General features: G+C 50.5%; 1 protein-coding gene across 6 annotated transcripts in view; it reads right to left on the reverse strand.

Annotated features, from left to right (window-relative positions):
- sestd1 (SEC14 and spectrin domains 1) overlaps nucleotides 1–24383 on the reverse strand; it is a 275430-nt gene that overhangs the window by 95738 nt on the left and 155309 nt on the right. For all 6 annotated transcript variants that reach the window (XM_072477346.1, XM_072477354.1, XM_072477310.1 and 3 more), the window contains one exon: nucleotides 16995–17092. In XM_072477346.1, the coding sequence (XP_072333447.1) occupies nucleotides 16995–17092 (98 nt within the window). The remainder of the gene's footprint in view (nucleotides 1–16994; nucleotides 17093–24383) is intronic.

Genomic DNA, 24383 nt, shown 5'->3' on the forward strand with positions numbered 1-24383 from the left:
GTTGGGGGGGTCCGTGCTGGGGTGGAGGTTGGGGAGGGGGTCCGTGCCGGGTTGGAGGTTGGGTCCGTGCTGGGGTGGAGGTTGGGGAGGGGGTCCGTGCCTGGGTGGGTGATGGGAGGGCAAATGAGTTGGTCCACATGGCCAGGTGCCAGCCTCCAACAGTTGGACCCATGCGGTCCATGCCACCTGGCTGGGGGGAGGAGGGGATATGGGCAATGATGACATGTCATCGTCCCCGTCCCCCCCCCCCCCCCCACCAGGCCGTCATGTTTTCAGACCATCCAGCGATGTTGGCCGCCGTGGTGGCAGCCGCTCATGTCTATGTTGCCCTGGATGAGGAGGAGGAGGAGGAGCGTGCCAGAGAGGCGGCGCAGGCTGCCGCAGAGGGGCAGGCGGCAGCCGCCCAGGCTGGAGGGACACCTGACCGACAGGACGAGGAGGGGGAGGAGGACGTCGCGGCCCCACGGCAACGGAGGCACCCGAGGGCGCCCCGTTTGTACCGGCCCCGGCAGTCATACCAGGACCTCACAGACCGGGAATGCAGGAGGAGACTCCGGATGAGCCGGGAAACCGTGGCACACATCTGCCACCTGCTGGCACACCTGTCACCGCGTGGCACTGGCGGGGGACACCCTCTCCCCGTGTCCGTCAAGGTTACGGTGGCCCTGAACTTTTATGCAACGGGGTCATTCCAGGCACCGAGTGGGGACCTGTCCGGCATATCGCAGACATCGGTGCATCCGGGCAGTGACTGATGCCCTTTATGCCATGGCGCACCGCTTCATCCGCTTCCCCGTGGACCGGGCCAGCCAAGATGCCCGGGCCGTGGGCTTCTCTGCCGTGGCCGGGTTCCCCATGGTCCAGGGCGCGATCGATGGGATGCACGTCGCCGTGCGGCCACCTGCAGAGAACAGGGCCGTGTTCACTAATAGGAAGGGGACCTATTCGATGAACGTACAGGTGGTCTGCGACCACCGCATGATGATCCTGCACGTCTGCGCCCGTCACCCAGGCAGTGTACACGACTCATTTGTGTTGTCGCGGTCATCCATCCCCGGCATGTACGAGGGACGCCATCCCCGGCTGAGGGGCTGGTTGCTGGGCGACAGGGGCTACCCATTGCGATCGTGGCTGATGACGCCTATACGGAGGCCACGCAATGAGGCGGAGAACCGCTACAATGATGCCCATGTAGCGACAAGGGGAGTGATCGAGAGGTGCTTTGGCGTGCTGAAGATGCGTTTCAGGTGCCTGGACCTCTCTGGGGGCGCCCTCCAGTATCGGTCAGATAGGGTCGGCCGCATCATTGTGGTGTGCTGCGTCCTGCACAACATAGCCCAGCAGAGGGGCGATGTGCCGCAGGCAGAGGAGGGCGGAGTGGAGGAGCAGCACGAAGAGGCCCAGTCCTCCCCAGATGAGGGGGATGGGGGCAATGGTCAGGGCAGGCGGGGTAGACACAGGCGGGTGGCTGTCCACCGTTACCGGCTGGCCCAGCGGGCACGGGACAGACTGATAGACGCCCGCTTCACTGACTAGATGGGCGTGGGAATCGGGTAGTATGGCCACAGACCGCACACCATGGCAACAGCCGACCACCCACACCCCCCACCCATCCACCCACCCAGCACCCTCACCCCCCTCCCCAACCCCACACACCCCACCCGCATGCACACCACCCCCCCCCCCAATTGCCGATCCACCGGCGGCACAACGGGCCGGGCTCACCCAGTTGCGGGTGGACGCGTGTCTATCGCAGGCCATGGAGGATGATGACAACCCGCCTCCGATGAGCTCCTGGCTCTACATCGTTGGACTATGTCTGACCCATGGCCACAGTACCACCATCCACCCGGACCATCCCTGCATGCGGCTGTGACACTGCAGCGCACGGTCCCGTCCTCTGCCCGGGGGATGTTGATGGCGTCCCAGGGGGAAGGGGGCAGACTCACCTGGGGCTGAGGTAAGACCACCCGTCACATACACACTTGCGCTCAACGTACATGACACGCCCGCACACTTTGGACAGAGCACAAAGGCAGCTTCGGTAGGTGTAACATTGACTTTAATAACCAAAGGAGTTCATGCACGTGCCCTAGCCCCTAAAACTCATCTGTGCCCTGCACCCGTGCCAACTTACTCAGTGTCTAATTGTTTGGCCTTACGGGCCCTTTGACTACATCTACGTGGTTCCCCAGACGGTACAGCAGAACTGGAGGTGGACTCCTGTGATTCCTGCCCTCTGACACTGGATCCCTTTGGTGGCCGTTTCCTGGGGCGTCCAGGCCTAGATGGGCCAGGCTGCGGCCTGGGCGACTGGGATGGCGAGCTGCCAGCCTGTCCTGCCCGTTGCCCACCCGATGCACCTGGGACGGAAAGGGGGGGGGGGGGGGGGGGGGGGGGAGTCCGAGGTGTCGCGGTGTACCGGGACCTCCCCTACAGAGGGAGCCGGGACGGACCACACCACCTCCTCCTCCCTCGGGGTGCCCGATGGCCCCCAGGCCTCTACATGGGTGGGGGATGCGAACGGACTGGCCATCCGACGCGCCCCCGACATCTGGCGCTGCCAGTCCTGGAGGCCCGTGCTGGTATCGACAGGGGTCTGCAGGTTTGCAGCCATGGAGCCCAGGGGGTTGTCAAACCCTGTCTGTGACAGTGCGACGCCGGCTCGCACATGGCCACTGTCGCCGATGCCCTCAGCGATGGCCTGCTGAGACTGGGCCATGGCCTGCAGAGACTGGGCCATGGCCTGCAGAGACTGGGCCATGGCCTGCAGAGACTGGGCCATGGCCTGCAGAGACTGGGCTATGGCCTGCCGAGACTGGGCCATGGCCTGCTGAGACTGGGCTATGGCGTTGAGCGTCTCTGCCATCTGGCGCTGGCACTGGCTCATGGCCTCCTGTGAGAGGGCAGCCATTTCCTGGGCCACAGACGCCGCCTGCACGGAAGGCCCCAGGCCTCGCAAACCGTTCCCCATGTCTGACACCGTCGCACCCATTGCCTCCACCGCGGACGCCACCCGTGCGGTGTCAGCCTGGGTGGCACGCATGACCGGGACCACTCCCAGCTCCTGGTGGACTCCTCCACCTGCGACCGCAGCCGCCGCAAGCCACCCGTCACCCTATTCGCTCGTCTCCGTGTCGGTGGTTGCATCGGATCTATGTGTGGGTGTGGTAACTGCAGGAACCCGGGATCCATCTGAGCGGCAGATGTTCGCTTGGCCTGGGCTGCCCTCCGACCGCCCGGTCCCTCTGCTGCTCCTACCTCCACCTGCTGTACCGGGACGGCTGTGTTGTGCGCACCAGTGAGTGTACCAGACGCCTCATCACTAAAGTGCCCAACCGTGGTGAGTGTTTCTGCGATGGTGGAGGGTGTTGGTGACAGCAGTGGCGTTGTGTCGTGCTCTTCGTCCCACTCTGAGTCCATGGCACTTTGGGGTGGGGGTTCGTCTCCACCCATCCACTCTGAGTCACTGTCCGGTATTTCGTCTTCCCGGGTAGGGGTGTCCTGGGTAGTGCTGTCCCGGGTAGTGCTGTCCCGGGTAGTGGTGTCCCGGGTAGTGGTGTCCCGGGTAGTGGTGTCCCGGGTAGTGGTGTCCCGGGTAGTGGTGTCCCGGGTAGTGGTGTCCCGGGTAGGGGTGTCCTGGGTAGTGGTGTCCTGGCTCGGATGTGACGGGGGCCTGTGGCTGCCCCCCTCATCGCTGGGTGGTCGCTCCCGCACGTGACGGGGGTGTCGTCTCCCTGTTGCTCCAGGTCTCTCCGTCTCCCGTGGTGTCCGAGGGGCATCCTGCGGGTGTCGCATGCTGGAGGGTCCGGGTCTCTCCGTCTCCCGTGGTCTCCGAGGGGCATCCTGCGGGCGTCGCATGCTGGAGGGTCCGGGTCTCTCCGTCTCCCGTGGTCTCCGAGGGGCATCCTGCGGGCGTCGCATGCTGGAGTGTCCGGGTCTCTCGGTCTCCCGTGGTCTCCGAGGGGCATCCTGCGGGCGTCGCATGCTGGAGGGTGCGGGTCTCTCCGTCTCCTGTGGTCTCCGAGGGGCATCCTGCGGGCGGTGTGCACCTGCGGGGATGGGTGCCTGGACGTTTGGTCCTGCGATACACAATGAAGCATGCATGGTTAGACATCAGGCAGTGATCAGGTGATACGGGGGAGGGGGATATAGGGGAGGGGGATATGGGGACGGGCTGTTGGTGGCTCACTTGCTCGTGGGCCCCCGACCTCTGCATCAGCAACCTCCCGGTCCTCAGGTCCGCCAGCCAGTTCCAGGGCCCTTTCCTCGTGTACGGTCAGTGGCCTCTCATCAGCGGGCCCTCCTCCAGTCCTCACATGCTCCCTATTGTTGTGTGCGCGCTTCTCCTGTGGGGGGGGGGGGTGGCAGGGGTAAAAGGCAACAGTGTTAGGCAGGTATATGAATGCACGCCATCGGTTGCGCGTGCATTGCAGAGGTTAAGGTTAGGGCTGGATTCACTTGGGGATATGGGGGAGGGGGGATATGGGGGAGGGGGGATATGGGGGAGGGGGGACATGGGGGAGGGGGGACATGGGGGAGGGGGGACATGGGGAGGGGGGACATGGGGGAGGGGGTATGGGGGAGGGGGTATGGGGGAGGGGGGATATGGGGGAGGGGGGGATATGGGGGAGGGGGGATATGGGGGAGGGGGGATATGGGGAGGGGGGATATGGGGGAGGGGGGATATGGGGGAGGGGGGATATGGGGGAGGGGGGATATGGGGGAGGGGGGATATGGGGGAGGGGGGGATATGGGGGAGGGGGGATATGGGGAGGGGGGATATGGGGGAGGGGGGATATGGGGGAGGGGGGACATGGGGGAGGGGGGACATGGGGAGGGGATATGGGGGAGGGGGGATATGGGGGAGGGGGGGATATGGGGGAGGGGGGATATGGGGGAGGGGGTGATATGGGGGAGGGGTGATATGGGGGAGGGGTGATATGGGGGAGGGGTGATATGGGGGAGGGGTGATATGGGGGAGGGGGGATATGGGGGAGGGGGGATATGGGGGAGGGGGGATATAGGGGAGGGGGGATATAGGGGAGGGGGGATATAGGGGAGGGGGGATATAGGGGAGGGGGGATATGGGGGAGGGGGGATATGGGGGAGGGGGGATATGGGGAGGGGGGTATGGGGGAGGGGGTATGGGGGAGGGAGGTATGGGGGAGGGGGGTTATGGGGGAGGGGGGATATGGGGAGGGGGGATATGGGGGAGGGGGAATATGGGGGAGGGGGGTATGGGGGAGGGGGGTATGGGGGAGGGGGGTATGGGGAGGGGGGTATGGGGGAGGGGGGTATGGGGGAGGGGGGATATGGGGGAGGGGGGATATGGGGGAGGGGGTATGGGGGAGGGAGGTATGGGGGAGGGGGGTTATGGGGGAGGGGGGATATGGGGAGGGGGGATATGGGGGAGGGGGAATATGGGGGAGGGGGGTATGGGGGAGGGGGGTATGGGGGAGGGGGTATGGGGGAGGGGGGTATGGGGGAGGGGGGATATGGGGGAGGGGGGATATGGGGGAGGGGGGATATGGGGGAGGGGGGATATGGGGAGGTGGGATATGGGGGAGGGGGGATATGGGGGAGGGGGGATATGGGGGAGGGGGGTATGGGGGAGGGGGGATATGGGGGAGGGGGGATATGGGGGAGGGGGGATATGGGGGAGGGGGGATATGGGGGAGGGGGGATATGGGGGAGGGGGGATATGGGGGAGGGGGGATATGGGGAGGGGGTGATATGGGGGAGGGGGTGATATGGGGGAGGGGCCATATGGGGGAGGGGTCATATGGGGGAGGGGTCATATGGGGGAGGGGTCATATGGGGGAGGGGGGATATGGGGGAGGGGGGATATGGGGGAGGGGGGATATGGGGGAGGGGGGATATGGGGGAGGGGGGATATGGGGGAGGGGGGATATGGGGGAGGGGGATATGGGGGAGGGGGGATATGGGGGAGGGGGGATATGGGGGAGGGGGGATATGGGGGAGGGGGGATATGGGGGAGGGGGGATATGGGGAGGGGGGATATGGGGAGGGGGGATATGGGGAGGGGGGATATGGGGAGGGGGGATATGGGGGAGGGGTCATATGGGGGAGGGGGCATATGGGGGAGGGGTAATATGGGGGAGGGGGGATATGGGGGAGGGGGGATATGGGGGATATGGGGGAGGGGATATGGGGGAGGGGGGATATGGGGGATATGGGGGAGGGGATATGGGGGAGGGGGGATATGGGGGAGGGGGGATATGGGGGAGGGGGGGATATGGGGGAGGGGGGTATGGGGGAGGGGGGTATGGGGGAGGGGGGATATGGGGGATATGGGGAGGGGGGATATGGGGGAGGGGGATATGGGGGAGGGGGGATATGGGGAGGGGGATATGGGAGAGGGGGGATATGGGGGAGGGGGGTATGGGGGAGGGGGGATATGGGGGAGGGGGATATGGGGGAGGGGGGATATGGGGAGGGGGGATATGGGGGCGGGGGGGATATGGGGGAGGGGATATGGGGGAGGGGATATGGGGGAGGGGGGATATGGGGGAGGGGGATATGGGGGAGGGGGATATGGGGGAGGGGGGATATGGGGAGGGGGGGATATGGGGGAGGGGGGGATATGGGGGAGGGGGGGATATGGGGGAGGGGGGATATGGGGGAGGGGGGATATGGGGGAGGGGGGATATGGGGGAGGGGGGATATGGGGGAGGGGGGATATGGGGGAGGGGGGATATGGGGGAGGGGGGATATGGGGGAGGGGGGATATGGGGGAGGGGGGATATGGGGAGGGGGGATATGGGGAGGGGGGATATGGGGGAGGGGGGATATGGGGAGGGGGGATATGGGGGAGGGGGGATATGGGGGAGGGGGGATATGGGGGAGGGGGGATTTGGGGAGGGGGATTTGGGGGAGGGGGATTTGGGGGAGGGGGGATATGGGGGAGGGGGGATATGGGGGAGGGGGGATATGGGGGATGGGGGATATGGGGGAGGGGGGATATGGGGGAGGGGGGATATGGGGGAGGGGGGATATGGGGGAGGGGGGATATGGGGGAGGGGGGATATGGGGGAGGGGGATATGGGGGAGGGGGGATATGGGGGATATGTGGGAGGGGGGATATGGGGAGGCTCACCCTGCCTGCTCTGACGAGGTTGTTCACCTTCTTGTGGCACTGGGTGCCTGTCCGTGGTGTTAGGGCCACAGCGGTGACGGCCTCTGCCACTTCCCTCCACAGACGCCGGCTGTGGCGTGGGGCAACTCTGCGGCCGTGCCCGGGATACAGGACGTCCCTCCTCTGCTCCACCGCGTCCAGGAGCGCCTCCACATCGCGTGACTCGAACCTCGGGGCTGAGCGACGGCCAGCCATCCAGTCGGGTGTTGCGGTCGGGTGTTCCGGTTGGGTGGGGGGGGGAGCTGCGCGGCCTTATGAGCCGTCACGCCGTGCAGCGCGTATGCCGCAGCACGGCGTGAACCACTGCACAAGCGCGGATCCCGTCACGTCGCTGCTAGCCCATTTCGGGCCGGAGACTATCGGCCCATTTTTATGACGTGACGCAAGTGGGATTTGCGCAGTTTTTTGCGCCGATCGGCGGACTTTCCGCCGATAACGGAGAATTTCGCCCCTGGTTCAGAAAACATTGATCTACATGCTGATTTAAAAAAATTCAGACAGAAGGTTTGCGTCTTCCAACTGAGTTTTTGAAATGTTTTGGTCATCTTGTGGCTTTTTGTAGGATTATTATGACTATTTGGAATAGAATAGCTTTCTATGCTTTTAGACAGCCACAAAGAAGGCTTCTTGAGTTACAGTGTATTCTGTGGCCACCACCTCAGCTAGTCATAGATTGTTGCTTGATTGCAATGTTGACACGATGGCGCTCAGTTTCTGCCTGTCCCAGGCTTGAAGCTCTGCCTACTAAACAGTGATTTTCTTTGCACAAATAGGAACTGCAATGAAAAAAGACTTTGTCCAAGCTTCAAGGCTATTGGGAGCTGATCTTGGAATAGATTCTTCTTTATTAGTCCAGTATGGTGTGTTTTAATCAGCTCTAACCTCCTGTGGGGAGAGCAAGCAGCAAAATGGATTCCTTGGTCTAGGGAGTCCTGCTTAAAAGTAGAACCCCTGGATTTATCCATTTAATGTCTGTTCCTGCACAAACTTCACAGCAGGCAGACTTATACTGATAAGGGTTCCCAAATTTGAGCAATTCTACTCTGACCCAGTGCCTGCAGACTGGAGTTATATCCCAGAATTAACGTAAAGTGCGTCAGATTTGCACGGGGCTGAAGGATCACTAACACACCAAGTTTGTACTTAAGTTAGTTGCTTAACTACCACACCAGTTATTCTTCTGCAAGAGAAAAGGCTATGTTGAGACCGCAGCAGATGTTATTGCTGAGCATGCCAGATCCCAGAGGGAAACCGGTCTTACTGATTATAAACTTTTTTATCTATTCTGAAAAGAGAAGGAAAAGCTACTGACCCCAAAAACATAGAACCCCAGTAACACCTTTAGGATTAAAAAAATTAAACAATTAATTAAAAAAACTTGAGCACATAAGATTAAAGTTACACTGTTAAAACAATTTTCGAGAACAACTCTCAAAAAACCCATTGGTCAAAAATACATCCATAACTATAAAATACAGTATTATCAAAATCATCCATGAACTACGTTCTTGGCATAAACTCCCTTATAGATTAACTATAAAATACAGTATTATCAAAATCATAGAATTGTTGCCACTTGAGTAAAGGTATGCCACAGAACTTCTCAAACACTTCCACTCAGATGAGGAAATTCAAAAACAAGGTTCAGAAACATACTGGTTTTGTGAAAACAAAGACTTTTCTGGCTCGAAATTGGATAATTGCCTCAAAATCAAAACGTTCACACCTTCTCAGAACACAGATCTCGACTTCAGGACATTTCCCCACACAGCGACCACAATTCAGCTAAACATCTTTCCTTGAATACCTTTTTTTGCTTTCATCACAAGTTTCATTGACCTGAAACACCTCTTTTGTTTCCCTCTTGCCTCTACATTTAACATGTCTTCCCCTGTTTACTCTAATTATTCCCTTATTTCCCCTTCATTTTATTTTTGCCATTACATTTTAATACTTGGATGATTTGTGGACATGTATCTTTAAGGCAGCTTGTATCTTTAATTCAAGCAGAAGAAAGCAGTGGCCTTTGTGTTTAATTCAAACCGAAAGATTCCAAAGGCTGTGCTGATTTAAATTGGTGGTTGTAGACTGGCCGGCATCAGTGATGACTCAGTGTGATTGATTTGGCTGTTGGCCAATGAATTTGGCCCAAAAGGCTGTGCTCTGCTTCGTAACGGGTGGTGATCGAGTCTTATTCCACTAAAATGGTTCAGAGGTCTAAGGAGCTTTCAGTTTCATTTTGGAAACATGGAGGTTAAGAGCTAAATCCTCTCTAGAACACTGTTGCTAACTCTCTCCCAAAAGATCTAGCTAAACTCTCTTCAGAGGGCGACTGAGAAGGCTGACTCTCTCACTAGAGAGTCTGGGTGCTGTTTTCTGGAGGCAGCAGAGGCCTAAATTCAAACCAGGAGCTGGAAGCAAGGTTTGATGTGAAATAAAGTGTCTCTCCAGAAAGATATAGGCCTGAATGTGAACCTCGAGCTGAAGGTCCAGTTTGATAAGCACTGGTGTTTCTCCAGAAAGCCTGCTGCCTGTGAGTACTGTATTCTATTTCTAAACTACAAGGACCCTGAATGAATGACTCTGCAAAGACCATCACCAGCTATAAACCAGTGATTTGAATCATTCGGCGTGCTGCGAGGAATGAGTGCTAATGAATCACTATTTAAAGCAAAGCCACTTTTTACCTTCAAAGAACAAAGAACAAAGAAATGTACAGCACAGGAACAGGCCCTTCGGCCCTCCAAGCCCGTGCCGACCATACTGCCCGACTAAACTACAATCTTCTACACTTCCTGGGTCCGTATCCTTCTATTCCCATCCTATTCATATATTTGTCAAGATGCCCCTTAAATGTCCCTATCGTCCCTGCCTCCACTACCTCCTCCGGTAGTGAGTTCCAGGCACCCACTACCCTCTGCGTAAAAAACTTGCCTCGTACATCTACTCTAAACTTTGCCCCTCTCACCTTAAACCTATGCCCCCTAGTAATTGACCCCTCTACCCTGGGGAAAGCCTCTGACTATCCACTCTGTCTATGCCCCTCATAATTTTGTATACCTCTATCAGGTCGCCCCTCAACCTCCTTCGTTCCAGTGAGAACAAACCGAGTTTATTCAATCGCTCCTCATAGCTTATGCCCTCCATACCAGGCAACATTCTGGTAAATCTCTTCTGCACCCTCTCTAAAGCCTCCACATCCTTCTGGTAGTGTGGCGACCAGAATTGAACACTATACTCCAAGTGTGGCCTAACTAAGGTTCTATACAGCTGCAACATGACTTGCCAATTCTTATACTCAATGCCCCGGCCAATGAAGGCAAGCATGCCGTATGCCTTCTTGACTACCTTCTCCACCTGTGTAGCCCCTTTCAGTGATCTGTGGACCTGTACTCCTAGATCTCTTTGACTTTCAATACTCTTGAGGGTTCTACCATTCACTGTATATTCCCTACCTGCATTAGCCCTTCCAAAATGCATTACCTCACATTTGTCCAGGTTAAACTCCATCTGCCATCTCTCCGCCCAAGTCTCCAGACAATCTAAATCCTGCTGTATCCTCAGACAGTCCTCATCGCTATCCGCAATTCCACCAACCTTTGTGTCGTCTGCAAACTTACTAATCAGACCAGTTACATTTTCCTCCAAATCATTTATATATACTACAAAGAGCAAAGGTCCCAGCACTGATCCCTGTGGAACACCACTGGTCACAGCCCTCCAATTAGAAAAGCATCCCTCCATTGCTACCCTCTGCCTTCTATGGCCTAGCCAGTTCTGTATCCACCTTGCCAGTTCACCCCTGTTCATCCCTATTATTTTTACCCCTTACACCCCTTCTCTGTGTTTATCTGTCTTGTGTGTGTGGGTAGATAATAGGACAGTTAAAGTGGGTAGTAGGTATCAACTTGTCGTTTGTATTTACTGCATATTTTATGATAGTTCTTGGTAGAAATAAACAGTAATTGTGTTTAAACGTACAAACCTGATGACTGTAATTATTGGGCAGCCAAGGGCCAAAGACTTTTATATTGTATTATTTAATTTTTATATATATTTGATTTTATATTATTGGTTAATTCATTTGTGTCGTGACTCCGGGGCATGTGGGGCTGGAATTGAACCCGCACTTTCCCAGGGTGAGTAACATTACCTATGAAACCTTTGTAAGTTGTAAACGTTCCTTTCACATTGAAATTCAACAGCTAAAAAGCCAAGCCCCACTTATCTTATAATGTACATTTTAAATCCAACCTATTTACTTGCACCTCAATAGCACCGTAACCCCTTATTACAAATGCATGAACCCATACCCTTTTACCTCAGTTCTGAAAAAATCCCAGCCACAAACAAAGCATAGTTGAGGCTTGCACATTTTTCAGTCAAATCATCAGAAAACACACTGCCACCATGTTACATTCTTTTATTCAATGTAAACATACCAATCACATGGCAATGATTGGTAAAACAATAATATGAGTTCCTTATTTGAAGATAAGACCTCTCTCTTTTTATGTATATTATATATGTTTATTACATACACAAGATTAACTGGGAGACTTGAGACTGGGTAGGACATCTGATCTTTACTGCTGGTGTAATGGACTGAGTTCAGAGTCACGGGACTAATCCTTCACATCTTGTGCCAAGGGGTTAATGATCGAGTTAAGATATGCTCTCTTAAAGGCATGTACACACCATATCAAAACTGGTCGTGGGGGTTGGAAGAGATTGTAGAGATAGGGAGGGACAAGTCGAGACATGAAAACAAGAATAAAGAATTTTAAAATCAAGAGTTACTTGACTGGGAGCCAATATAGGTCAGCGACCACGAAGGTGATAGGGGAAAATAACTTGCTGCAATATTTAATTGGAGGAAATTTCTGTTCCTCCAGTACAGGGTGTCGGATAAGCAGTCTGTATTTCGCATCACTGGAGCAGTCAAGAGAGGTGGTGGTGTGGAAAAGCTGGGTTTCACTGGGTGTGACTTTAAATGATATCATTGAGAGATGGCATGTAGATGAGAAATAAGAGGGGACCAAGGATAGATCCTTGGGGGATACCAACGGTAATGGTGAGGAAACAGCAAGTGATTCTCTGGCTACAATTAGAAAAATAAGAATGGAAGCACAAGAGCGCAGTCGTGAGCAGTTGGATGACAGTGGAAAGAAGTTGAGGGGGATGGTGTGGTCAGCCGTGTCGAAGGCAGCAGCCGGCGATGAGGAGGGGGGGTTACGTTTGCCTTTGAGTGGTACTTTGCAAGGACGGTGGGGTCAAGGGTTGGTTTTCAGAAAGGGGTAATGACAGCAGATTTAAAAAGAGGGAGAAGAGAAAGAATCATTACAACAGGATTATTCAAAGTGTGGGTCGTGACCCGCGGGGTCAGAAGGGTCACGGAGCCTGCGACCGGTGACAATTCTTTTTTATTTCAGAAAATATTTATAAAGGCATTTATAATTTTAACCGCCAGGTATCAAAGGGAACAAAACAAGATAAACACCCCCACCCAATAACAAACCACAGCCAACATGGCTTACACAAACAGGACCTCCTTCTCCAGCCCCCCCATTCCACTCGTCTCCCTACCGGTTACTCGACCAGTAACAATTCTAATCCATAGGGAAAAGTCGCTCCCCTATAAAAACAAGAATTTAACAAGATTCAGCACGAAGCTCAGAGGTAACACCACTAGCCCATCTGGCAGTGTTATCTATACTATGTGTCGGGGACAGGAACGGTTTCTAATTTGCTACAACTTTGTGTGGATAAGACTGGGAAACTGAGACTTCCCCACTCCATACGCAACAACCAACTCAATTTCAAAACAAAACCCTTAGAATTATTTGGGTTTTCTGAGTTGCAAAAAGAACAACTTTCACAAGCCTCACATAAAACTTCTTTATAGTTTTCAACAGAGAATGGACTTGATACTCTGCGCGTTTGTAAATCTCCAAATACCAACATCTCTGTACTGCGTCAAATATTAATGACTTGACTGTAAGTACAGTGCACACACAACCTGTCCTATGGATTTGCAAAATCCAGAACGTTCCCCCAATATAATGTCCTATCAGGCCGAGAGACACTGTACTGATATACATGCAATGTCTTTAAACGGTTAATCATTGGCGGACGTGATTGAATTTGGACTGGCAATCAATGTCTTAACAACTTGGTAAACTTCCACCTTCCACAAGATCGGAGCTACTGCTGGATGCCTTTCCTGACAGCTGTTTTATATATTCCCTGACACACCAGCAATTGTGGTTTTTGCCTTAATGTGTGTGGTACTTCGTGTTTCTGGATCATTCTTCAAGCAGTTTTTGCACTAATGATAACATAAGGCTGTGGAATGTCCTGTGGTGTGCTGTTACTGGGCTATTGTAAATTCCATGCACTTTAAGTCTCTTACAATAATCAGATTCTCGGCCATCACATTGCACAGTGCACGAAACACCTTATAAAGCTGGTACTGCTAAGACCTTTGACTGATAACAGAAAGCAGAACATACATCATGCTGTGGAATATTAATTGTTCCCGCTCCCCTTCAACACTCAGAACAAGTGTAGTCGGGCTATGATCTTCAGTATTGTTTTCATGTTGTTGTTGAAATTCTATTCCAAGCAGTTTTACGTAATCCTGTCTCCTTGCAATTAAAGCACAAGAACTTCAACTCGGTATTCTAATTGGGAATTATATCGATAGTGCAGTGAGATTACCAACACAGATGCTTGCTTCTGAAAATTCACCATGTCATCGTGAAGTTTCCCGGGTGGATTGGGGATTATTAAGTGGCAGGGGGTGTTGGTAATAATCTTTTGGAGGTAGCCAATTAAACAGTCACCTCTAAGACTTCCGGTGGCGGCCATGGAATGAGCGGTCACATATTTGGTAGCTCCTGAACAAGGTGGAGTTTTTCAGTCCTTTCCCCTTCTGAGGGGTGGAATTTTGGATGGAAAGGGGTGTAGGAGTGTCAGGAGATGGTGTAATTACTCTGGTGTGGCTGGTGGATGGATCCATGAACTAGGAGTGCGTCAAGAAGGGAGCTGTTGGAGCAGGAGAGTTTTCAAGGTGCGCCACAGGTTAAGATGGCGAAGAGCAAAGGCTTGCTCTGCCCGTCCAATGGTCAACGGAGCAGCTGGTGGACTTTTTAAATGAGAAGTTCAGCTAGTAGAGAAGGCAAGTCCTGGAGGACCAGGGCAAGGTGGTAGAGCTGCTCACACCAGGGATTTATGAGTGGAGCAGAGGCTGGAGTCCCAGGACCAGACGATCTAGAAAGTGGAGGTGGTGATGAGGGAGCACGAGGAGCAGCTCGCCTCACTGGTGGCCGAGATGGGGCTGATGAAGGAGACCCAAAAGAGGCTCAAGGAGGAGGTGGAGGATGTGGAGAACCGCTCCAGAAGGCAAAATATGGGGATGCCCGAAGACATCAAAGGTGCAGAGATTGGCACGTGTATGGTCAAAATGCTAGAGAAGCTGATGGGGGAGGGGGTAGAGCGCATAGGGCATTGGTGAGTAGGCTGCAGGCGGGCGAGCAACCAAGGGCGATGGTGGCGCGGTTGCACCGCTTCTTGGACAAAGAGAAGCTCTTCGGTGGGCGAGGCAGATGAGGAAGTGCACCTGGGAGGGGGATGAGCTGCGGGTGTACCAAGACCTGGGTGCAGAATTGGCGAAGAGGAGGGCCGGGTTTAACCGGGTCAAGGCTGCCCTCTTCAAGAAGAGGGTGGAGTTTGGAGTGCTTTCCCCAGCCCGATTCTGGGTGATTTTCTAGAATCGAGAATACTATTTTGGTACGCCAGAGGAGGAGTTTTTGAGGGACAATGGACTGGCAGGAGAAGGTTGTCACTGAACTTTTGAGGAGGTTTCTTTTGGTTGGTCTTGCAAAGCTTTTTCTCCTTTGAAATGTTTAGTTAGGTTTGGTGGCGGGTGCTTGGGGAGCATCAAGGGTGAGTGCACCTTTTTTCTGTTTCTTTGTTTCTTGAGCACAGTAAGAAGTCTTACAACACCAGGTTAAAGTCCAACAGGTTTGTTTCAAACACTAGCTTTCAGAGCATTGCTCCTTCCTCAGATTCACCTGAGGAAGGAGCAGTGCTCCGAAAGCTAGTGTTTGAAACAAACCTGTTGGACTTTAACCTGGTGTTGTAAGGCTTCTTACTGTGCTCACCCCAGTCCAACGCTGGCATCTCCACATCATGGCTTTGTTTCTTGAGGGAGTGTGGACGGCTGGGGGAGGAGAATCAGGGAGATAGGCCTTGGGCAGGGGCTGCCAGGCTAGCTGGGTGGGCTAATTAATGAGAGCACAGTGGGGGTGGTCAGGTGATTGGTACAGGGGAGGGGATGGGGTTGTTATTTTGTTTGGAGGTGGGGGGAGGAGGTACAGTCAAGGGTGTGGTTGTTGTGACGCAGTTGGAAAGTGAGTGATGATGGTGGAGATCCGAGGGTTGACCTGGAGGATCGTGTGACACGGGCCAGGGACTGGCTCAAAAAGGGATATGATTGATCGGCAGGGGAGCCCCCGAGGGGGCTGAATGGGCCGGTCAAATGGTCATGTGTGTTCGCACACCTGAGGAGTCTGAAGGCGGATATGGTTTTTCTACAAGAGATGTATTTAAAGATTGGGGACAAGGCTGAGGAAAGGACGGGTAGGGCAAGTGTTCCATTCGGGACTGGACATGAAGGCAAAGCGGGTGGCGGTTGAATAAGAGGGTGGCGTTCGAGGTGGAGAACATTGTACCAGATTCGGGGGTGGCGGGGGGAGGTTCGTGATGGTTAGTGGGAAGCTGGAAGGGATGTCAGTGGTCCTGGTAAATATCTATGCCCCAATTTGGGATGGAGTTTATGAGGCGGGTGCTGGGAAAGATTCCTGACCTGGACTCGCACGGTTGATCACGTTGGTGGTGGTGGTTGGGGGGGGGGGGGGGGGGGGGGGGGGGGGATTTTAACACAGTTATTGAGCCAAGTTTGGACCGGTCAAGCCTGAAGTCGGCAAAGGTGTTGGCGGTGGCGAAAGAGCAGTGATTCTGAGGGGGGACAGGAGGTATTCGGAAGCCCCGGAGGCAGGGTTGTTGAGGGAGAGCCAGAGGCTCCAGGTGGAGTTTGGATTGGTGTCCATGGGGAAGGCAGTAGGGTAGTTACGGAGGGCCAAGAGGGCAATTTACGAGCATGGGGAAAATGCGAGCAGCAGATTGGCCCTCCAGCTTAGGAAACAGGAGGTGGTGAGGGAGATTAGTAGAGTGAAGGACGGGACGGGAAGGGAAAGGTGGTGCTGGACCCAGTGACAGTGAATGTGTTGTTTGAAGAATTTTATGAGTCGGAGCACCAGGCAGAAAAAGTTAGGAGCAAAGGAGTCTTCAACTGGGGGCACCCTACCACTGACTCACTCATCGTAAAGGCAGACTGATGTCCTTCTGAGTTGGAGCGCTGCCTGTTGAACTTCCAGCTTCAAGTGCCCTTCCTGTCCTTAACTGGGTAGCGAGCTAGTGTCACCACAAATTGGCAAAGTTGGGGAAACTGTTTGTACCAGAATGTGGGCTTCTGGCCTATACTTAAGCTGACGGCAAGGTCATGAAGCCCAAGGGGAAAATCCAACCCACCATCTTTAACATCTATAGACTTGAAAATGTCAGAGACAAAAATCTGCATTTTGTGAAGAAACAGAATAGAAACTTTCAAATCAATTGACCATTTACAAATTCATGAGATAAAACATTGGAGGAAGCAGCAATCTTAGAGATTTGAAGCTGAGTTGGTATAATTCAATAGGACTATAGAAAATTAATAAAACATAAAATCATAATGAAACTGCAGATCATCACATACACATTTTATTCCTACCTTTCTTTCTCCTGTTGATTACCTCTCTCAGATCCATTATTAATTAGAGCTAGTTCATCCAGCAGTGATGTAGATTCCTTTGTAAATTTTTCAAAGACCTATGTTAAACAAAAATAATTCTCCTCAAATATTCAACTTTAAAATATTTCACTTTCAAGCTGCTCTTCAAGTTAAAACGACTCAACAGTAAGGATCTGGTTAATAAAGAACGACTTTCCATTCAGTACAAGAAAATTAGCAAAAATCTGAAAATTCTTTTGATTCACCAAAATCATATTAAAGAAAAATATAAACACTGCAAACTTGTCAGTAAGATTGCTTTTACATCTTAAGTGATCCATCCCTTCTGTTTTTGTTGAAAAGTGCTGTATTTCTTCGATTCCTGTAAACATAAAGGTGATCCACATTTGATATGATGTATTTTGGTTAGCCATAATGTGGAGACTTTCAGATAAAAATTAGTTTATACCTGACCATTTTTGCTTCAATCTTATTATGTCATCAATATGCGTAACCTGATTTTATTACATGGTTGTTACCGTTGGGTTCAAAGGAAATACAATTTTCCAATTTCATGGGAAACAGTTTGACTCAAGAGAACAATTGTGCAGGAGTAAGAGAGAAAAGAAAGAAAGTTTGCTTTTTCAGAAGGAGATTCAAAAGGATAATGGGTCCCTTGTAAACAATACATTGGCCTTCATGATAGCATTATGACCAATATTACTTAAATGTAAACTGTTTTCCACGCATCCATGTGCCAGTACTTCAACCTGTAAAAGTTCAACAGATTACAACAGACCAACAATGCACTTGGTGGTAAACATGAAGAACATTATTGTTGCGTATGTCCCTGCAATACTTCAAATCAAGTTATTGCTTTTGGTGGTTGACAGAATTTCTAACAGATATATCTTGTTCATTTGTTTTCACTGCATATATGGAATTGTGCAAGGGTCACCGGGAATACCACTACAAAAAATACGGGTGCTCAAATTACTTTTGGAGAATATGTGACATGAATGATTAAGGTTACACAAAGCTAAGTTACCTAAATGATCCCCCTCAACATGGGAAATTTTTAAGTTTGATCGAATCAAGGGAAATGCCAGCAACTCCAATGTTACAGTTAATCAACATTTTACACACATTTACTGTTAAGTAGCACAAGACAGCAAAAGGGCACAAACATATTTTATTTTTTCTTGGCAGATGGCCGATCTCAGTCTTTGAGGCAACCTATACATCGAACAATAAGCATGCTGAGTTAACACTCTCTGCAATAGGACAAGGTCCCTGGTGATTCTTTCACTGCAGAATCACAGGAATTCCCGATTGCATTTGGATTTAAATGAATGAGAAAAGCTACCATTGCATGCAGTACCAGAATTCCCTGAAGAAATGTCAATGAATGCAATCAATTCATTAAGCTATTAAAATGAACAAGGGGGAGTTCCAAGATAGAAATTGAGAGGAGAATGCTACATTTGAGATAGGAAAAAGGAAACCAACATTAGAAGCATCTTGGGTATTGGCATTTCTCCGGAACATAATTTGGAAGGCAAGAAATTATCCCCATGCTCTCAAAACTGAAAGTTGTAGTAGATAAAAGCTCTTACCAAAGGCACAAAGTAAACTGTGCACTACACTGCAATGGTCTCCCAACGGATACAAAGACAGGTATGAATATTTTTTTTACTATGAATCTTCATTGGCCTTGAGGGTCACTGTCCAGTTCAACATTTGCTCTCCATCTTTAATTGGCCTTGAAAGGAATGGCTTGCTCGGCCATTGCAGAGAGCAGTTGAATTAACCACATTGCTGCAGGCCAAGAGTCATATCTAGACCTGACCAGGTAAATGCAGATTTCATTCCCTAAAGTACATTTATGAACCAGAGGGGCAGATCCTAATTTTTTCTTTCATGCTACTGAGATGCACATGTGCCTTTTGATAATATAAGCAAAGCAGGAGAGGCATTCTGCAGATGTTGCTCTCTTTGGTTGTTTCTAAATATGGCAGTCAATATGGTCGCATTCCTTAATTCTAATTACCTTTGCTTTAGAGTCGCCAGGTATCTTTTGATACCGCCACAAGGTTCAAACCCGAATACTGATCAAAGAGTCGGTACACCAGTTAGTTCAAAGTCAAGACTATTTATTTACATACACAGCAATATTTACTCATGCACAAAATACTACAGACTAAACTATCACTACTGCTAAAGCCTATACTTAGCTTTGGGCGCCCACTCAGTCAGAGGAACAGTGGCCGTTGTTCGGTTCTGAGGCTGCTGGGGTCGAAGTGGTAGAGGGGAACAGCTAAGGTCGTCCGTCTGGTAGCGAGCGTTGACCTTGAACTTACTTGCTTCTGGTATAGCTTGTGGAATCGGCTCTCTGAGATGTGAACGGATATGAGAGAACAAGGAACCAATGGAGAGTTACGGTGTCCTTTCTGATGGAACCTGCACCATGTTTGTTATGTATGTTTGTTTGTTATTGTGAATGTTAAATGTTGTTGATCCACTTAAAGTTTTCATGGCCTGACGCCACCACTCTTTTAACACCCAATGGCAGTTAATGGAACAAGTTTGTCCACGGACAACCAATCATAGCTACTCTTCTGATTCAAAGGTAATCATAAGAGGCAGCCCCCACGATGACCACAAATTCTTATCGTTCTTGCCGGTCGCTCAGGCAGTGGAGAAACAGCACTGGTCCCCGCCATGCCTGAGGGGCCCCCTCTGGTCAGTTACGCTCGGGTAGAGCACATACGGCACTGGTCACCGTCCTACCCGGGGATTCCATCCATTCTTACCCGCCATGGCCCATACGCACCCCGTTTTGGCTCTTTAAGTTCAAAACTCTTTTCTTTCTTTATGGCAACCCTTAAGTTGCTTCCAGATGCTATTTACATCCTAGGATGGTAGATCACACAGGCTGCGAGACGCCTCGCACTGTGTCAGTATTTTTCTCGGATGTCTTGTCCCAAATATTTGGTTTAAAAAAAAAAAAAAATGGAGTCACCGATGGTGACCACCAATTATAATGGGTAATTGGCAATAAAGGACAGACAGACAGACAGACGAGATCTTAAACAAATAATAACAGAAATTATGCTCATGTCCATAGAACTCAGGAACCGCAGGAACCTCAGAAGAAGAAAAGACGAAAAAGGAGGAAAGATGAAGACAAACATCATGCTCTACAGTTGGATCTTAGCGGGACCCCTCCAGTTGCGCGCGGACGCTACCTCCCTGACCCCTACCACTCAGGCCATGAATGTTTCCCACCCCTGCCATACACTAAACCCAAGATAGTTACTGATACACCGACCTGGTGTGACAAGTTCATCACCTGGTATTCCCCGTCCTACATTGTGGAAGCACTGTTAGTACTGGCGATACTCTGCAGTGTCGTTCAGACCCTTAGACTCAGGAAGTGGCGGAGGAAAGCCTCTCGCACCCCGGTATACACCTTCAGATCCCCTATTTTCGGACTTCAACAAACCCCCCAATCCCTTTAAGGGAATTAAAGTACATCCGTTTCTTCGTGTGTGTTCGTTTCGTCTGAATAAAGAAATGTAAAACTCTGTGCTTGACTGCCAAGTCAGAGACCTGTGTTGCTGCTATTGTACAGTTTAAAATGTTGTAAATTATTTTGATTGATTGAGGTTAGCTTAGTTAAGGACAGTTAGAGGTTCCAGTTTTTTAAATTTTGTAATGCATGCCTGAATGACATAGCGCCCCGTAGAATTTTATAATAATGTATGTACATAAAATAATTTGGGTAAAAGTTGCAATTCATAAGACGGAGCAGTGTAGAGCCTATCAAGTGCTTATGGGTGCCCGGTTTAGGAGGAGAACGAAGAAGATGCAGTAATTTGATTCTTCACGCTTCGTGTTGAGGATCACAAGGAGGGAGTGTAGACATCTGGGATGGCCACTTCCAGAATACAAAATGAACATTTGCAAAGATTGCAGGGAAAAATGGACAATGTTAAGAAAGCAAGCAGGCACAGAGCCTGTCTGCATATTGGAGAAACAGCTCCCAGATGAGAGTGAAACTGTAGGCCCGCTAGCATATGGATGGCCCATCTCCGGGAACAAAGGAAGATACTTAAGTAATCGATCTGGCCCCAGATCTCGCGGCGCCAGTTCCCCAACCGAAAGCAGAAATAAAGCAAGGCCGACGGCAACCTCGGACACGCCCAGCCATCAGGGCACCCACCTCTTTATTGGTCAGGATCAATGCGAATGATCAAGGAATGGCCCAATTGATTGGGGCCAAGTTTAAGGCCCGCCCAAAAGCGCGCAAAGCCCCCTTCGGGTATAAGAAGAAGGCCCCAAGAGAGAATCGCTCTCTTGGAATCGGCTCTCACAGCGGAGAAACCCTTCCACCAGCTACACCAGAAGCAAGTAAGTCCAAGGTCAACGCTCGCTACCAGACGGACGACCTTAGCTGTTCCCCTCTACCACTTCGACCTCAGCAGCCTCAGAACCGAACAACGGCCATTGTTCCTCTGACTGAGTGGGTGCCCGAAGCCAAGTATAGGCTTTAACAGTAGTGATAGTTTAGTCTGTAGTATTTTGTGCATGAGTAGATATTGCTGTGTATGTAAATAAATAGTCTTGACTTTGAACTAACTAACTGGTGTACCGACTCTGATCAGTATTCGGGTTTGAACCTTGTGGTGGTATCAAAAGATACCTGGCGACTCGAAAGCAAACGGAATTAGAATTAAGGAAGGCGACCGTATTGACCACCATATTTAGAAACAACCAAAGAGAGCAACAATTCTTATCAGCAAAGTGACAAAAGAGTGAAGTATCTCTTTCTGAAAATTCCTCAACCCTCAGAAGACATGTGCTAGCATGCCAATGAGAATGTGCTACAGTTAAGTTAAATACCACTGACATCCTGTTTCATTGTTAAAACACTTAAGTTGCATGTTTTTGTATGTCAATATAAGGAATCAAAGTATCCGCTATGCCACATCAGTAAGAAGACGGTGATGTAGTGGTATTGTCCCTGGACTAGTAACCCAGTGGCCGAAGGAAGTACTCTGGTGACCTGGGTCCGAATCCCACCATGGCAGATGGTGGAATTTCAATTCAATAAAAATCCGGAACTAAACGTCCAATGCTGACCATGAAACCATTGTCGGTGGTTCACTAATGTTCTTTAGGGAAGGAAGACTGTCGTCCTTACCTGGTCTGGCCGACATTTGGCTCCAGACATTCTTAAGCGCCCTCAGGGATGGGCAGCAAATGTTGGCTCAGCCAGTGACACGCACATCCCATGAATGAATATTAATTTTTAAAACTCACTTCTCAAGCCAAGGAATTATGAACCTTCCGGACGTCTTTAGTTGTGATGTCATAAATGTATCATTGTAAGACAGGGCTAACATTTCAAAATTCCTACAACCATATTATTTAAATATAAATTATGAAATTATACATCAACATAATTACAAAATGCAATGAAGCAACGCTTCTACGAAAATCTTTACTTTACTGGGCAGGCAGTTGAAATTAGATGACTTAGACATCCTGCATGGATTATGCTGTCTTCAATTTAACCTGCTCTTCTGACATGCAACAAAGAAATCTCACTGAAATTTGTGGGATTCTTCTTTGAATATTTATCAATTACATCATCCAGTCTCAACTGTAATTTTAACTGGAGCCTTTTTGTGGCTATATCACTAAGTTAAGACAGTGGGAAAATACTCCTTCACCAAAAGAGACCATTCAAGGTAAGTTTTGTTCACATTCCTTGTGGGGCCAAAAGGAGCAGAAGTTGACTGGCAATATGCAGATGAGGCCCTGGAGAGGAGAAGGGCACTTGCCTTGTCCCACTTAATTCCACTGCAGGTTTGAATATTCACAAATTGGTATGGCTTCTCTGTGGCTTACAGGATCAAAACTCCCTTGCCTCGATACTTGAAAGCTAAATTTTCAAATAAAATGATACTTAATACTTCATAGCTAGATAGTGTAATTTATTAGGTGACAATCCAATTCCAGTTCTAAAATAAGAACAAAGGAGTAATTATGAAGGTTGTAAAACAGATCTGGATGCTGCACAGATATCAAAATCGTCTTCAATTGTTTACTCTCATCCAGTGCTGAATGATCAGAAATTGCCTCTGATTAAACATTGGGAAAACAAAGCCATCGTTTTTGATTCCTGCTCCAAGCCCTGCTCCCTAACTATTCTCCCACTCTCCTTGTCGTAAGCCCAAGATTAACTCTCTCCAACACCCAATTTGTAACCTACTCTTCCCTTGCCTAGTCACTGTTATGATTATTCAATCTACCACAGTGTTCTGGGCTCTTTGGGAAGACACCTTGGAGACATGCAGACTTTCCTCTCTCCCTTGGAAGTCATCATCAACAGCAAAATGGGACAGCAGCTTTACAGGATTTCTGATATTCAGCGTGTTGCTGCAGGGCCTACGAAAAGTGCTGACCATGGATCCTTTTCAAAGATTGATCCAAGAGAAAATACTGAAAGGCATCAAAACTTGGAACTGTTTTAAACTAGAAGAGCAAAGGGGCAGGTTTCAGCACAACTATTTACAATCTTGATACCAGTAACATCTTTATAGGGTTGCAGGAGACTCGAAGTCTTTTGATTATGGACAAAGCAACTGCTATGATTGCCCTCAAATGTAAAAATCGGGCACCTCCCTCAAATGTAAATATCGGGCACCTCCCTCTCAGTAACACAATTCGAGTTTTCCCTTTGATCCTGACTAATTATACCCCAGCTTTTACAGTCAGGTAGACATATCACATAATTCCTCCCACTTGAAATTTAAATTTACAGTCCCAAATTATAACTCTCTTTCAAATCATAAAGATGCATAATCATCAACATGGTGTGACGATTGAAGAATTTTAGAAATATTGGGACAAGCTAAGAGTTAAAAGTGTGTTTGGCTACAGCGGTCATGGTTTCAAAAAAGGATTTTGTTTTGCTTCTGGGAAATAGCAGGCAAAATTGACCAGAGGAATGTGGCTTGACTGGGGAGGTCCCTGGGGAGTTGATGTGATTTTGCAGCCTGCAGAGATGGTTTACTTTTCAGCTTTGGGAGATGAGGGGCGCAATCCCTTGGCCATGCTGCGCCCGAAAGGCAACTCACCAGGGCGCACCGAGGCCGATAAAAGCCAGGAGACCCCGCTCCCAGGTTCTAGCTGGCCCACAAGCCTCACAAAATCCAACGCGATCTCATGAGACGTTGCGATGTAAATCCCGTCCATTGTGGGCGGGATCGCTTTTTGACAAATGTCGCACTCTAATGTGCAAATTCTCACGGTAGCTGAGACTTTGGGATTCATCCCCTTCACCTCAGAGACCTTGGGCGAGTGCCGTTCAGCACTGGT

Source organism: Scyliorhinus torazame, chromosome 2, assembly GCF_047496885.1.
Source record: "Scyliorhinus torazame isolate Kashiwa2021f chromosome 2, sScyTor2.1, whole genome shotgun sequence".
In the NCBI taxonomy this organism is placed as follows: Eukaryota; Metazoa; Chordata; class Chondrichthyes; order Carcharhiniformes; family Scyliorhinidae; genus Scyliorhinus; species Scyliorhinus torazame.